The sequence below is a fragment of the Aythya marila genome, assembly GCF_965140915.1.
Source record: "Aythya marila genome assembly, chromosome: 26".
Taxonomy (NCBI): domain Eukaryota; kingdom Metazoa; phylum Chordata; class Aves; order Anseriformes; family Anatidae; genus Aythya; species Aythya marila.
Window position 1 is genome coordinate 5,483,132 of NC_139067.1, and position 16,675 is coordinate 5,499,806.

The 16,675-nt window shown below is 39.2% G+C and overlaps 1 protein-coding gene across 9 annotated transcripts in view; it reads right to left on the reverse strand.

Moving 5' to 3' along the window:
* The window catches only part of LOC309887616 (gastrokine-1-like), a 38,630-nt gene that overhangs the window by 17,316 nt on the left and 4,639 nt on the right, over positions 1 to 16,675 (reverse strand). For 2 of the 9 annotated variants that reach the window (XM_082779474.1, XM_082779475.1), the window contains exons 1-2: positions 16,443 to 16,545; positions 7,870 to 8,575 (exon numbers count right to left, since the gene is read on the reverse strand). The exons of 1 other annotated variant lie outside the window; for it this stretch is intronic. Coding sequence is in view for 2 of the 8 variants with exons in the window: in XM_082779479.1 (XP_082635605.1) it covers positions 16,443 to 16,547 (105 nt within the window). In the remaining 6 variants the exon portion in view is untranslated. Of the gene's footprint in view, positions 1 to 3,821; positions 8,576 to 16,252; positions 16,405 to 16,442; positions 16,589 to 16,675 lie in introns of those variants that run through there. 6 more of the 9 variants (XM_082779479.1, XM_082779471.1, XM_082779472.1 and 3 more) reach the window with 5 other exon arrangements.

The following is a 16,675-nucleotide window of genomic DNA, read 5'->3' on the forward strand; positions in this document are numbered from 1 at the left end:
AGGCAGCAACAATAGGTAAAGTGTCACTGGAGATACAGTCCCTTGGTTTCCTTAAACAACTAAACAACTGTAGTCTGAAAATGTTTTCAATCTTTAAATCCACAGCCTGGCAGCAAAGATTTTGGACTGAATTTTCATGATCTGAAGGAAAAATTTAGCTTTCATTTTACTTATAACTTAATACTTAACTTATGTCATTGGAAGATGTCTCATAATTATTTTTCAACAGTCTTGGGAATCTGGAGAGGTCCCAGCCAACTGGAAACTGGCAAAAACTGTTCCAATTCTCAAGAAGAGCAAGAAAGAAGTCAGTCTCACTTCAGTGCCTGATAAAATTATGGAGAATATTATTCTGGGAGATATTGAAAAACATCTGCAAGACAATAGCTATTGGTGACGGTCAATACAGGTTCACAAAAGGAAAGTCCTGTTTATCTAACTAAATTTCTTTTTATGGTAAGGTTACCCATCTAGTTGACCAAGGGAAGCCAGCTGGTGTAATCTTTCTGGATTTCAGCAAAGCTTCCAATACCGTTTTTCAAAGTATCTCTCTGGATAAAAGAATAAAAATACATACTACAATGGGTGAACAATTGGCCAACAGATCAGGCTCAAAGGTTACAAATGAGGTTACACCATGCTAGCAGCCAGTCCCTAATGGGGTTCCCCAGGGCTCCATTTTGGGGCCAGTTCTCTTCAATGTTTTATACATGATCTGGATGCAGGACTGGAATGCAAGCTAAGTAAGTTTGCAGCTGATACTAAATTAGGAGGAGCTGCTGACTCCCTTAAGGGCAGAGTGGCCTTGCAGAGAGATCTTGACAAATTGGAGGGCTGGGCAATCACCAACTGCAGGAAGTTTAACAAGAGCAAGTGCTGGATTCTGCACCTGGGACGGGGCAACCCTGTCTATGCATATAGACTGGGGGACGAGAGGCTGGAGAGCAGCCCAGCTCAAGGGAAGTGGCCGTTCCACTCTGCTCTGTGCTGGTGAGGCCTCACCTTGAGCACTGTGTGCAGTTTTGGGCACCACAATATAAAAAATTTATAAAGCTGTTAAGAGTGTCCAAAGGAGGGCTATGAAGATGGTGAAGGGTCTAGAGGGCAAGAAGTACAATGAGAGGCTGAGATCATTTGGATTAATCAGCATAGAGAAGAGGAGGCCCAGGGGAGGCCTCATGGTGGGCTGCAGCTTCTTCTCAAGGGGAGCAGAAGTGCACGTGCTGACCTCTGCGCCCTGGTGACAGCAACAGGACCCAAGGGAACAGCATGGAGCTGTGAAAGGGGAAGTTCAGGTTGGATATTAGGAAAAGGTTCTTCACTGAGAGGTTGGTTGAGCCCAGGAAAGTGGTCACAGCACCAATCCTGGTGGTTTTGAAGACATCTATGGACAATGCATTCAGGCATATGACTTGATTTTTAGGTAGTCCTGTGTGGAGTCAGGAGTTGGACTTGATGATTCTTGTGGGTCTTTTCCAACTCAGGATATTCTATGATTTTATGATTGTATGAACTTAAGCATATGTTCTACATAATATGAAACACCTGCTATCACAGAGCTCATTAGGTATTCATAGCTTTATGGTTCCTCTATAAGCTATTCATCAGCTTTATGGATAAGGATCTTTTAATATTTGGATTCCTGAGATCTCCCATGGGAATGGATAGAAAATGCCTACTGATTTCCATGTGAGGAACCCACAGAAGACTGCCGCCACTTCCTAAGCAGCCAGCAGCCAGCGACCATTCCCAGAAACAATGGGAGAGACAGTTACGCTCACAGTCAAAGGAGAGTGTTTATCCTAATGACAACTGCCAAAGGTTGACATGCAGAGAGGATCATGCATGAAGCTTATTAGCCTTAAGCGCAAGATTAACACCTTGAAAATAGCACAGGCATTTGGTTTATCTGCATCAGGGAATGTGCAGTGCTGTGGTGATCCCACTAGGACTGGAACTCAGATCTATCACAGAAATGAGGAATGGATCCAGTGCATAAGCTTAGATGCTATAGAGATATGGGTGGAAGGAGTCTAGAAGAGTATCAGGATGTGACTCTTACTATGTTGAAGGTTACCAGGTCTTTCCAAGAGTTTCTTTCCATCCAAGTAATATGTGTCCTGGAAGTTTAGCTAGCTTTTCAGATAGTCTTCTTCTATAAAAATATTTAATGTAGAAGAGAGCACATTGGGAGTGTGTCTGGGTGTGCCTGAGTGTGTGATTATATGTATACATGGGCAGCTTTTATGTGTTAAAACAGTATTTATCCTAGGATAGGATATCAGAATAATGTTGATTATTTGCTTTCATTTAAAAAAAAAAAAAAAAAAGTATTTAAAGGCGTGCCTGGAATCCCAGCAATGGTATCATTGGATGCACTCTGACAGCCAGCTAAAATATGTCAAGTATTTTGGGATGGCAGAATTAGCACACATTCCAGTCACATCTCCAAGTCTGCTGCAATTAACCTTTCTTTATCCTTTATACATATCAGTGGGCGGGAAGCATCTACGGTCCCTCACTGCCAAAGACACCAGTTTATCTAGACACCTGCATATTAAGATCTTTTCACCACTGAAGCCATTCCACTGAGAACTTCCCCACTGTCACCTCTGGGTATTTCCCAGTGTGCAAGACTGTTTATCAAGGTTAAGTTGTGACAGTTTTGTCAGTTACAATCATTTTAAAATCAGAGATTGACCCAGAAACTCTTACCCTGGTAAGCAATATCATTTACATGAAATAGACTGCTTAAATTAGGCGTGGCAGGTTTTTGTATATGATAGAATCATAGTATGGTTTGGGTTGTAAGGGACCTTAAAGATCATCTAGTTCCAACCCCCCTGCCATGGGCAGGGACACCTCCCACTAGATCAGGTTGCTCAAAGCCCCATCCAGCCTGGCCTTGAGCACCTCCAGGGATAGGGCATCCACAATTTTTCTGGGCAACCTGTTCCAGTGCCTTACCACTCTCAGAGTAAATAATTTTGTCCTTATATCTATTCTAAGCTTACTCTCATTTAGTTTAAAGATATTACCCTTTGTCTTACATTCCATGACAGAAAGTCCCTCCCCAGCTTTACTGTAGGTCCCTCTTTAGGTACTGGAAGGCCACTATAAGGTCTCCCTGGAGCCTTCTCCTCTCCAGACTGAACAACCCCAACTCCTTCAACCTCTCTTTGTAGGAGAGGTGGTCCAATCCCTCATCTTTGTAGCCCTCCTCTGGACTCATTCTAATGCATCCATATCTTTGTGTTGGAGGCCCCAGAGCTGAATGCAGTGCTCCAAGTGGAGTCTCACAAGAGCACAGCAGATAGGAAGAATCACTTCCCTCGACCCGCTGGCCATGCTTCCTTTGCAGCCCAGGATATGGCTGGCTTTCTGGGCTGCCAGCACACACTGCTGGCTCATGTCAAGCTCATTGACCAACACAACCAAGTCCTTCTCATCAAGGCTGCTTTCAACTCTCCACCTAGCCTGTACTTGTGATTGGGAATGTCCAGACCCAGATGCAGGACCTTGCACTTGGCCTTGTTGGACCTCATGAGATTCACACAGGTCCACCTTGAGGCCTGTCCAGGTCCCTCTGGATGACATCCTTTCCCTCCAGTGTGTCGACCGCACCACCCAGCTTGGTGTCATCGGCACACTTGCTGAGGGTGCACTTAATTTCACTGTCCACATCACTTACAAAGATGTTAAACAACATTGGTCCCCCTCAGTACTGACCCCTGAGGAACACCACTCATTACTGATCTCCGCTTGGACATTGAACAGTCGACCACAACTCTTGGAGTGTGACCCTCCAGCCAATTTCTTACCCACCAAGTGGTCCATCCATTGAATCCATGCCTCTCCAATTTAGAGACAAGGATATCATGGGGGGGCAGTGACAAATGCTTTGCACAAGTCCAGGTAGATGATGGCAGTTGTTCTTCCTCTATCTACCAATGCTGTAACCCCATCACAGAAGACCACCAGATTTGTCTGGCACGATGTGCCCTTAGTGAAGCTATGCTGGCTGTCACCAATCACCTCCTTATTTTCCATGTGCCTTAGCCGAGTATCCAGGAGGATCTGCTCCATGATCTTGCCAGGCACAAAGGTGAGACTGACTGGCCTGTAGTTCCCCCAGTCTTCCTTTTTTCTCTTTTTTAAAATGGGAGTTATGTTTCCTGTCTTCCAGTCTGTGGAAACTTCATGGGATTACCATGACTTCTCAAATATGATGGAGAGAGGCTTAGCAACTCCATCTGCCACTTTCTTCAGGACCTGCAGATGTATCTCATCTGGTCCCATGGACTTGTGTGACTTCAAGTTCCTTAGATGGTCTGGAATCTGATCTTCTCCTACACTGGACAGTTCATCATTCTTCCAGTCCCTGCCTTTGTCTTCTGGGGCCAGGCCATGTGGCTGGAGCTCTTAAACAGATAACTTGTCTAATAAATGAGAAAAAGTCTTCCAGTTTGCATCAAGTAACAAAGAGAGATGGCTGCATACATGAGCAAACTTTCATTTATAGGACAGAATTCTCTTGAAGATAAAATTGAAGTTGGGCTGGTGAATCCAGCCCACTATTTGAAACAAAAAATGTGCTGTCTGATTGTCCTCATTTTGCTAAGTCTTCCCACTGTTTTTATACTAACAATGTATAGCGATGGGAAAAAAAAATCATCCCTTAGTTTTAGAAATAAAGAACTTGCCTCATGAGTGTGTCTCTAACCACTCAGGAGCAAATAGCTGCAGTTGAACAGTGAACAACATGGCAGGATCTACATGCAAAAAGAAAAAAGCATACCAGTAAACTGAAATGAAGTGCTCAATTTGAATCAAGGTACCTTATCTTAAGTACTCAAGTCTTAAGTTATTGTCCATAGAGGAGGTGAGCAGGGCTTTGCAAAATTACTTGTTTTGTATAAGAGAATGTCATGAGCCACGCCAGATATTTCAAGGCACATAATCCAGTTCTGATGGCCCATAAAACTGGGTGTGATTTTGATTGGCCACTAGATGGCAAATTGTTACAGTAATCTCAACAGCTAATTTTTTTTTTTTTTTTTTTTTTTTTATTATGATCTGAGTCTAGGATTGTTACTAGGTGAGAGCTTGTTCTTGCTGTGCTAGTGAAAACACTGATTAAGTGCAAACCATAAGACAAGAATAAAATAAAATTAATCCCTGTCAACCTGAGACATGTTCCTCAGGAAGAAAATGCTGGGTCAGATTGCAGGAGATTAGAATTCTTTCTTTCAGATTTCCAAACCACTGTGATTTTTGTTTTCATGTGTAATTATGCCCCATTTTTTGACTAAATTAATTTTTCTCTTTCTCATAATATTTGTCATTTCTTCTCTTTACAATATATATACACGTATCCCTTTATCTAATAAAGCATTACGTTTGTAGAAGGTTTACTAATTGGACTTCAAAACATTCCAGAAATGTAAGTAGCAAAGATTCACACAATTAAGTGAAATCTTTTTCTGTTTCTGAACAGGGATACAGCAAAGGATGTAAGATAAATCTGACAAATGCCAATGACACACTAACCATGAGCCCAGGTAAGGGGGGGAAGCCCCAAAACTCCTGTATCCCCCTTATCTCCTTCTTGTCTTCTCACCCCTGTTGTCACCAGGTGAAATCTAACAAACCTCATCCTGCCATCTGCCTCTGCTCTTCCTGCTTGGCTATGCTCCTCCCTCAAGCATAAATATTCCACAGAAGAATTCTTCACTCTTGCTTGTTTTTGTTTGGTTGTTTGGTTGTTTGGTTGGTTGTTTGGTTGGTTGTTTTTTTTTTTTTTTTTTTTTTCTCTGCTTTGCTTTGCTTTGCTGGAGAGGTAGCCAGGGGAGAAAGTGGGCAGGCAGGCTGGCTGGCGTTCTGTATCCAGGTCTCTATTCCTTGCAGGCAGGTCCTGCTGTTCTGGTGCTCATCATGGCCATACCATGTACTGTTTTTAGCATCTCTCTTCCTATTCTGCATTTTTTTTCCTTTGCTCTTTTTTGCAGCTCAGTAAGAGATAGACAGACTCATGTGACTTGAAAGTTCCCACTTTATTTAGTTTTCTGAGGGTGTGTATAAAGAGAGTAAGGTAAAACTGAGTTGGGTCCTGTAATTTATCCAACTATTTCTTGATGGATAGAAAAATTGATGTATCATATAGACCCATTTGTGGCCATGCTCTGACTGGGGAAAGTACCCTTTAAAAATTATCCTGCAATTGCTGGTAATAGGATGAGAGCTGATGAGGGAATATAATGGAGGGTAGAGGGGTAAAGAAGTGCAATAAGTTTTTCTGAGGAGGCTGTTATGGTTTTGATGGCTTCCAGGACAGCCCAGACTATAAAGGCAGCTAAGGCCTTTATTTGTTTGCAGGCTGTAAATCCAGCCCAACAGTTCCTGGGTAGGACACAACATATCTACCCATCACATACATGCTGTGATTGCCACCATGCCAGCTGCTGTGGAGTTTCCCCTTTCTTCTGCTCTCACCATTGTACAGATGGTCAAACAGCAATTGGAAGGCATTTAAAAATATGCTTAACTTGAGACGTAAGGACTTTAAGGCTTGACCCAACAGTGGTAGTCACTAACCCTTTCCATCCCTTGTGATAGGAAGCAGGGGCTGTTTTCACTTAAAGAAGCTCTGTGAATAAGAAATTTGCCCTGAGCACACCAGGAGGTGTTTGACAGCATCACATTAAGCAATGTCCCTGGGTGCAATATACTGAGAGCTGAGCCAGGGCACTCTGCCACTCATTCCAGATAAGTAGAGCCCTTTAACACCAGGGACTGTGAGGGGCTTGTTCCATGCTCTCAATAAGATAAGCTGCCATCCGCGCTTCACAAGACACTCCTATCTGCCAAGCCGCTCTGAGAAAAACTGGGAGATGTGCAGCACGATTTAAAGCACATTACAAACTCCTACAAGCTGCAAACCTAAATGTGGGGGTCTCGTGAATCAAAAGTGAGGAAACGCCAGAAGTGTGGGATCCTTCAGACAGAAGAGTGTTTATGCACAACTCATAGATGTTAAACAGCAGTGAAGGAGATAACACAACAAGAAGGATAGAATTGTCAGTACAAAACTCTAAAAAGTGGAAGAATCATTAAAAATTCCCCAAATAAAATGTATTTTCATGATCCCGAGCATCACAACTGTTAATACAGTTTAATTAGTACCTGAGAGGGAGAGGTGTCTTTTTATGCACACACTGCCACTAGAACAGACTCTGACTGATGGGACTGCTAATCAGAAAACTATTTATGTATCAATAAGGAAAGCATCCTGGCTATAATTGCTTATAGCAGTTGCCTAGGGGCTCTGATTTTCACCACCCATTGTGTTTTGTTTTGGTTTTGTTTTAAGTTGTCAAGATAAAGTCACATTTTTAATATGCCATTTAAATTGGAGAAGAATTAGTCTTTCACTTTTTTTTGTTGGTCTTGTAAGATTTTTTTCAGGTGAGGAAAATCAGCAGTTGTGAACTGAGCTATTAGCAGCATTTGATAAAATTTCTAACTAATGCTAACATATATGTATGTATTCTGAGCATCCTAAACAATAAAGTTGCAGAAGCCAAACTAAAATCAATAGCAGATAAGCAAAACCTATGCTATAAGCAAAACCTATGCTATAAGCAGATAAGCAAAACCTGGGCTATGCATAAGTTCTTTCCCTTCAGAAAAGTAGACTGTATGTCAAAAACTAATTTTTAATAATATTTTGCTCTTAATTTTTTGGACTTTTGCAAAAGAAGGAATGTCTCCAAAAAAGTTTTTCCCAGCCTTTCTTTGGTAGTTTTGGCAACAAAAAGCCATGAGTTTAAACATTCTGGAAGGTTTCCCCATAAGGAATGTAATCATTACCTTTTTCTTCTGCACTAAATATAAGTATTTAAAACATTTTTTTTTTCATTCATTTGCTGATAACTAGCCCATACAGAAGGCAAAATAGCACAGAGTCTAGGAGGACAAGCTCATATTTGGAATTTTTGCTGTGTTTGAAGTGAAAATAAAAAGTGCTTCTACATAGTTTTCTTTTCTTTTCTTTTCTTTTCTTTTCTTTTCTTTTCTTTTCTTTTCTTTTCTTTTCTTTTCTTTTCTTTTCTTTTCTTTTCTTTTCTTTTCTTTTCTTTCCTTTCCTTTCCTTTCCTTTCCTTTCCTTTCCTTTCCTTTCCTTTCCTTTCCTTTCCTTTCCTTTCCTTTCCTTTCCTTTCCTTTCCTTTTCTTTTCTCTTCTTTTCTCTTCTTTTCTCTTCTTTTCTTTTCTCTTCTTTTCTCTTCTTTTCTCTTCTTTTCTTTTCTCTTCTCTTCTCTTCTTTTCTTTTCTCTTCTTTTCTTTTTTTTCTTTTCTTTTCTTTTTTCTTTTCTTTTCTTTTCTTTTCTTTTCTTTTCTTTTCTTTTCTTTTCTTTTCTTTTCTTTTCTTTTCTTTTCTTTTCTTTTCTTTTCTTTTCTCTTCTTTTCTCTTCTTTTCTCTTTTCTTTTCTTTTCTTTTCTTTTCTTTTCTTTTCTTTTCTTTTCTTTTCTTTTCTTTTCTTTTCTTTTCTTTTCTTTATTTTTCTGTTTTTCTTTTCTTTTAAAAAAGTGGAAAAGAGAATTTGATATTCAGTTGCATGACAAACATAACTGAGAAAGGCTGCTGACCATCCTAATTTATCTGTTGTAATTCAAATCATCAGATTACAGAAACTGAAATGTTAATTTTAATTCTTCCAATTTTTAAGGATGGAGTTAGACAATTTTTATTTGTTTGTTTGTTTGCTTGTTTGTTTTTGTTACTGACAGTCTCTTCTACTGTCACATAAAACTTAACTTTCCTTTTTGATCCCAACTCTAACATAAGACAAACAGAACTTTGTCTCATTTTTTCTCATGTTTTGTTAAGGTGAATACAAGCTGTTGGCTTTGTAATTACCATCTCGCACTGAGATATCAACAAACCACACAAAAATATTCCATCTCTGCTTAGTTGTTGATTAAGTAATTTTGAGTTATTAATCAAAATAATTTCTGGTGAACAGAACCTGTTTTCTTCAAATCCATTGTTCAAGATTAAAAATCTATAATTCCAGAAACCAGGGACAGGATATATTTAGTCATTGTTCCCAGGAGCTTTGTCCTTTTAGGGCTTTGGAAGTATTTAAATGGAGTTGTCATTAAGGAGAAGAATGTTATTCCTCAAACAGTCCACTTGGACATAGCTGACAAAGGGGAACAACTTGGGAGATTTCTGTAAAGTTTTGTTTAGGAGTCTTGCTTTTGTCAGTGTCACTGAAGCTGCTCAAAGGGTTGCCCAAAGTTTAACACCCACATGAATCCAAAGCTTCACAAAATAACTGGATTGTGAGAGAAGGAATTTCAACAATGTAAAATTAAAACTTTCTCTTGACCTTTTTCTATTAAGCTGTGCTGTGAAGCAAGTATGATAAGAAACCAGCAGAGTCAAAACTTTTAGTATTAAAGAGTGTGCCTACTCTGCTGTTCATTAGCATTACAATACAATCAGGTTCTTTATGAAGATCTTAGATATTGATTTCGTTTCAACTGTGTCCCACTGGATTTGAATTGTTGGCCTAAACAAACTGTGTGACCTTTAAAGGTACTAAATTTTAAATGACCTTTTTGTAGTATTTAGAGCCTCCATCTGTGTATATCCAGATAATGGGAGGGGAGACAAATCAATAGATTTCTTGAGGTATCCCCCATCTCATAAATGATATGAGCAAGTGTTTATCTTAGTGTTCCTGGAAATACTTATGCTCATGGAAACATTTTGATCACCTGTGTTGATGTGTTTTAAAGCTTGGCAGGAAAAAAGATTAAATGCTGAAATGTACAGAAGCAGATGCAAAAGCAAGGGGCTGCATTGTCTTTCTCATGTAAGGATCTAATAATTTTCTGTTTATCATTCTCTCACTACACAAGACTAAGCTATGTGCATGCCTGCATGCTAGCACAAATTTCCAATTACATATAAAGAAAATCCAATCACACTGGAAAATGGTAGCTTATCCAAATAGTGCTCAAGGAATTAAGCACACGGGGAGCTGGGATTCACAGTAAAAATGAAGCCACATGCTTGCAGTGAATTTGCTACATACAACTGACAGGACACTGACAAGAAGGCAATGTCCAGCTATTTCCAGTCCTCTTCTTTCTGTTTCAGTTACTCAGGCTTTGTGCCAGCTTAAAAATCTCTGCTTATCAGTATTTATCTGTACCGCCGCATGGCCAATGACCTGCCACTAAGACCAGATTGGACTAGTGCAAATGCACAGTGATGGACTCCCTTCCTAGTGCCTGGAGTTTTGCCACCTCAGCAGGAAAAACAGAACAAAAAAATGGAATTGACAGCAGTCATGCAGTTTGTCTGTATGTTCTACTTGTTAGTGTGTCCCCCAGCCTTTTTACTTGCATGGAAATAGCTAATGAAGATGAAATGCCACTGACTTCCCTTATAGAGCTATTGATGTGCATTTCAATATTGTCTCCAACAGGTCACAAGTAGATTGTGTTACACAGCCTAAATAGTTCCCTTCTGTTGTGGCTGCACATGTCTTTCCTTCTTCTCTCTGTTTTCGTTTCTTTTTCTTCATCACTCTGGTTTAACACATTGCTACACCTCTCTCATCCCACTCTTTCTTTAAATAATATATTTCCAATTTCCAGTGCCATCTGAAATCAGAACAGGGAGCTACTGGGGAACAGCCCATTTATGGAAAGAAAATCCAGAGCAGCCATGAACTGAGGCATACAGGAACAAGGACTCAGGCAGATGCAGGAATGGAAACTAATTTTAGTTATTCCATTGCAAGCTCATCACACTGTCAGTGTCACACTCTTCTTTATCTACCATATCACATCCAACAATTGCCTCATGCCACAGCTATCTCCTGACAGAGACAATTGTGGGCCATATTCGTAATAATTTTGTGTCTGTATTTTGGAAAATTTCAAATCATATGCTGGGTTGCTTGCTAGAGTATATTAGCTTGCATCACTCTCCTACTTCCCTAAAATGGCATATATGTCAGTGATATCCTGATTAGAGAGCAGCTTTGAACCAAAACCCCTGCATTTATAGATTGAAGATGTGCTCAGCAGGAATTTTGAAAATTTCCAAACAGGATGTCGTAATGTTGATTCAGTCTAAATGTTGACAATTGATCGAAGTGTTCTGATAGAGATACGTTATACCTCTTAACATCATGCAGTGAAAAATATGTGGGCTTTTTTTAGATTTATCTGTGTTTTTAAGGGGTGATTAACATCACCAAAGGCAATGTTGTTTTTTTTTTGTTTGTTTGTTTGTTTGTTTGTTTCCATTAAAACACATCCTTTCTCCTTTATTAATGCTGTATTACTTAATGGGCAAAAGAAGTCATGTGTTTGAGAATGAGAACCCTCTTTGTCATTTAGAAAAGACTTTCAGGCTTATTTTTTTCTCAAAGGTTCTAGCACAGAAACAAAATTCCCCTTGTGCTATAATGCAAATCTTGCAAGAGCAAGTTGGGGAGGACGAGGGGGTATTTTCTTGTGGCAAAGCAGGGCATTGCATTTTGAATTCCAGAAATGGAGGCATGATTGATGACTCAAAGTTGTTTGAAAAATTTTCTTCTATGAAACAAGGATACATCCATTTTGTTATCCTCTCCTTTCTTATTTATATAAAGTATATATTCTTGCATGACAGATTTATTTTTTCTTATGTATTATACATGCAAAAATGGAAATGTTCCATGACAAATAAACTTGAAGCTTAAATGAAAACTGTAAAGCTGCTCAAGGTCATAGGATACTGGAAATGTCCAATATTTGTTTGTTTTCCCGTGTCTACAGCCCTCAATATGGGGATTTGAAATTACAGTTTAAAGATCTGTAAAAGTCCCTAAAATGCCATACTGGTTGCAAAGTCTTCCCTTGTGAAATCTGAAATAAAAAGCTCTTACCACCATATTACAGCCCAAATTTTACCTGTGATATTTATATTCATTTATAAGCACAGCAGGCAATATCCTTCCCCTATCCAATAGATGATTTATTTAATCAGGTATTTTTTCTTCAAGTATCTCTCTTCACATACTACCAAACAAACAAAGTAACTGAAGAGTAATCCTTAAGGAATACTTGGTTTTCAGCAATGCTCCTATATTTATACCACAATCAATTACATTCCTTTCCTCTACTGAAAACTTAATCTCTTTGGGTTTTCTTTTATATGTTTTCTGAGTGGTCTTTTCAATAGAATCTATTCAAAAAAAGAATCAGGGAGAAGGAGTAAAAATAGAAACAAAACAAAACAAAACAAAACAACCAACCAAACAAAACAGATTTATTCATGTTCAAAAAAACTTAACATCAAATAAAATTAGATTGCAAATCTTATGAAAATTTGTTAAGTTATGCATTACTGAACCAAAATCCAGTTGACTGAGTTTACACGTGGAAAAATTACATGTGACTTCTTGTAACTAACTGGCAAGCTTTCTGTTTATTCACTGAGGAACCATTTAAGTCACAAAAGCCCAGGACACGTAAGCAAACATTAAACACTTTCTCTTGGAAAAAGTTCCACATCCCAACACTTTCTGAGTGTGTTAGTGAGAGCAGGTTTTTCTCCATGCTGAAAATCAGACTAAGGAAGGGTAAGGATGCTTAAAAAACACTTCACATTCTTTTTTCCCAACTTCCTCTTACTCAGAGGAGCATCACACCATTTCAGTCATGGTGTATCGTCAACCTTGGCACTTCGTAAAGCTCTGCTTCACTTTCTAGGCTTTCAGCACTGAGCTTGCTTCACACATTCCTGTTCAAACCCCTGCTCTTCTGCTGCCTCTTGACAGAAGAAGCCATAGAGGCATCAGCTTGGAGGAAGCTGCATGGTGCCTGAGATTAGAGTCTATTTTGGAGACCTACAATCTTCAGGACTGACCCTTTCGACAGCTGAGCTGTTCCCAGGAGTTGCTGCATAGCCTTGGCTACCACTGTGTCAACCGTGCTCACGTTCTTGCCTGAGCTGTTTAGCACTGTGAGCGTGAATGGCCCTCTCTCTGTTGATCTCCTCCAGGCCTCATGGCATGAGAATGGAGAGTGTCCAATCTACAGCTTCACCAGCAGCCAGCTCGAACAGGAAGGGCGAGACATAAATTAAACGATGCCATAGTTGCACTGAATATTGTTCCCTGATTCTGTCAAGAGCAGTGCAAAGGCTAAGGTTTCCATTAGCTACATTTTCCCATGTACTACTTCAAATTCTCTGGGGAAAAGAACCCAAATTTCCTAGGAATGAAGGCCAAGAAACCTTTCTGAAATGGGGTCATCAGTTATGCTGCAAAATTTTAAAACAATTATACAGTAATACCTATTAATGTTCTCTCTCTCCATCTACCTCAGTTAATCTGTTTAGCATAGATTTCTTGAGGGTAGTTTCCTTTTCAGGATGCTTATTGTACAAGTAAATTGTACATGTGAAAAAAAAGACCAAACCTCTTAATTTCAGTGACATGAAATAAAGCCATTCTGTTAAGTATTTCAACTGGGAGAAAAAAAAAAAAAAAAAAAATCATGTTAAATTAATCAGCCTAAAACCTAGGGAAACAGGAAGCTGCTCTTCTATCAGATGTACTCTATGGGTTCTCCTCATTTGGCAGATCCCCAACAGGGTCTAAATTGAATAAGCTAAGAAACTCAGTGAAAGCTGACTTGTATATAACACAGCAGGCTGCATTGCCTTTCAGTATGCTATTGTTCAAGGAGTTATCAAAACAAGAGTGGAAATGCAAAGACAGCTGGAATGTCTGAGCAGTGATAACGCTTCTCATGAGCCACTGAACCAAGATGACATATTTGTGGGTTAAGGAATTTATGTCAGATCACTGTGTGCACAATACATTTTACTTACATATTTATATCTACAGGGTGTGAACTTACAGATTCACAGAAAATGTCTGGACTTAGTAAGGCTTAGAGAAGTCAGTTGCCCAGCCTCTGCTCCAAGGCAGTGTCAGCTCTGCTTATGTCACTGCCAGAGCAGTTACAGTAACGTTCATTTTTGTCACCCAGCAAATCAAAGCTGTACAGCAGGCTGTTTTAAACTGTAGGAAGGTGGAGTGAACATAGAAAAACTCATCTGGCTGTAGAATTGTTCAATTAACAGAATAACAGAAAGGAGACTTTGACTTAATGCATGCCTAATGCTCACTCCTCAGAATCACCAGCGTAATTCAACCTTTAGCTCTAAAGCTCACAGAAAACTCAAAACCCTCCAAACTGAGCCCTATAATGCTGTAGATCCCAATGCCTACAAGCTCTGAAAGGCATATCTCTGCTTGCTGTTGCCTGTGCATTCAAGCTGTTATTCATGCTTGTCTGAGAAGGAAAACCAGATATGAGCAAGCACTAAGGATAAGGCCGTATGCTGTGAAGTGCTAAGAAGATTCAGCACCTGTTGCCTTCCACCAAGCAGGAGCTACTACAAAATGCTTACACCCTTCATGGAAAAATATATACTTTTATATATACGAAGTCAGTGCATTTCTGAAATTAATATTTACGTATAAAAAGCACCTTTTGAAACCACTTTTCTAGGTACTATTGCTTTCATAGCAAATGTACTACCTGTTCACCTGCCTATGACAAGCCATCTCAGAGATCTCCTTTTACAGTAGCCAGTTACGGTACTGAAGAAAAGTTAGGGCTGTATTCCCTGACTCTTTTCTCACAGTTTTCATTGTTAATCTCCCTTCCTACAGCCGTATGGACTTTAGCTCAGCATAGTCAGGTGATGAATCACAAGCAAGAAGGCTGTGCTTTTCTTTTTAAGTTAATTAACGTAACTGACATCAACTCAGCTCCAAAATTTCCCTAAGTTTTTCTGTGCTTATCTCTAGAAAGCCACAATATTCAGAGAAAGTCTTTGATAGGACTGAAGAGGATTTATCGATAAGGTTGTACATATAACCATGAAATCCACACTGGGCTCTAAATTAATCTTCCTAAGCTCAAATATAAACTTCCAATGCAGCTAAGCAGTAACAGGGACATTGATAATGTGTTTTGGTTTTACTATCAAGTTTCGCATGCCTAGAAGGAGAAAAGTTGAATAAAGCAAGGTTAAAAGGTCTAGCAGATGTACCTGACATCAATACCATACATGACTTTGACAATGATATTGATATTTATGAGAAAAAAAAAAAATAGAGAGTATTACTTTAAATAAGCATGGCTTGAGTACCATTCTAAGTAAGTCAGCTGGAGTTGTGGCCATTTCTGCCAGTGATAGATTTGGGCTATTGAAGAAGGAAGAAAGTTGCAGAGATGGGGTAGCAAATCACTGGACATGCTTAGCCAGAATGGAAAAGCAGAGTCCAGAAAAATCAACAAATCAGCTTAGGTTTACTCTTTGGTAAAGCTCTTATTGGCAGCAAAACTTTGCAGTGGTAATGAGAAGAAATGTCTCTTCACCTTGAAGATGTCTACTAGATAAGAACTGAGCTCAGGCCCTGTAGCCAAAACAAGACCACCTTGAAAAAGTCTGAACAATGAAGTGATTTAAGTGGTCGATTTTATATAACAACTTGCTCAAGAAATCATACATATTCTTTATATGTATGATGCTCACATTTTGTTGAAATTTGCACATTAGCCACTAAAAAACTTTAGCACACCTTTTTGGCAAAAACTTTTCCAGATACCCCACATTGTACCTCTGAGCTATTTGAAGTCATGCAAAGGTGAATAATTAAGTCACTAGTCTGTTGGCCTTTGTGCATTTTCAATAGTTTTTGGACAGTGTCGTGACTAAATAAAAGGTAACTGTAACCTATAACCTCCCAAATCAAATATGTAAGATGTGAAAGGAAGAACAGATTTTCTTTACTTTCTCTGTTTCTGAGCATTTATATGGCACATGGCACTGAGCACTATCATTCAACCAATGGTAATGTTCAGATCAGGAAAGAGTGTTTTATAGCAAAAATAAGCACTGGAAATAAATAAAATAAAATAAAATAAAATAAAATAAAATAAAATAAAATAAAATAAAATATGAAATAAAATAAAAGTCCTTTATCATTAAACAACACAGTGCCTTATGCATGCAATATGGTGCCTGCATAAAAAAAAAGGGCTCAGTTTTACAGGCCATACTCTGATCTTCCCTGACTCATATTCACTGTCTTCAAAGTGCTTTTCCCAGTGAAGCCCTTGCAAAGCACAGCTTTATAGATGCAATATGAGAAACCCTCCTCACCTAAATATCTTGAGCTCACATGCTTCTCTGCATTCAGGGCCTTGTGACCCCAGAGTTGCTGTAGTACCAGCAGCTCCCCTCCTGTGCTGCAAACGCACAGAAGAATGGACCTTTTCCCAGAGAAGTTCCTTTAGAACTGAAATTTTAAAACTTATTTTTATATTAGTTTTTAAAAAGCTAGATTTGTTACCTTAAAGGAGCTATTCTTTGCCCTTGGTGCAAAATTCATAGGTTTCAGTAGAGGCTCTGTAGAATTAACGTTAGCTTGAAATCTGTGTGGATTGAAATTGTTCATGCGCGCCAAAGGAAGTCAGCTACCAGGAGGCAGAAAGTAAGGGCAGCTCCTCTCCGAGGAGAAACTTGTCCTATCTCTTAGTGTCCTAGTGCAAATGTTTACAAAACGCTCATTAAGGGAAAGGGGAT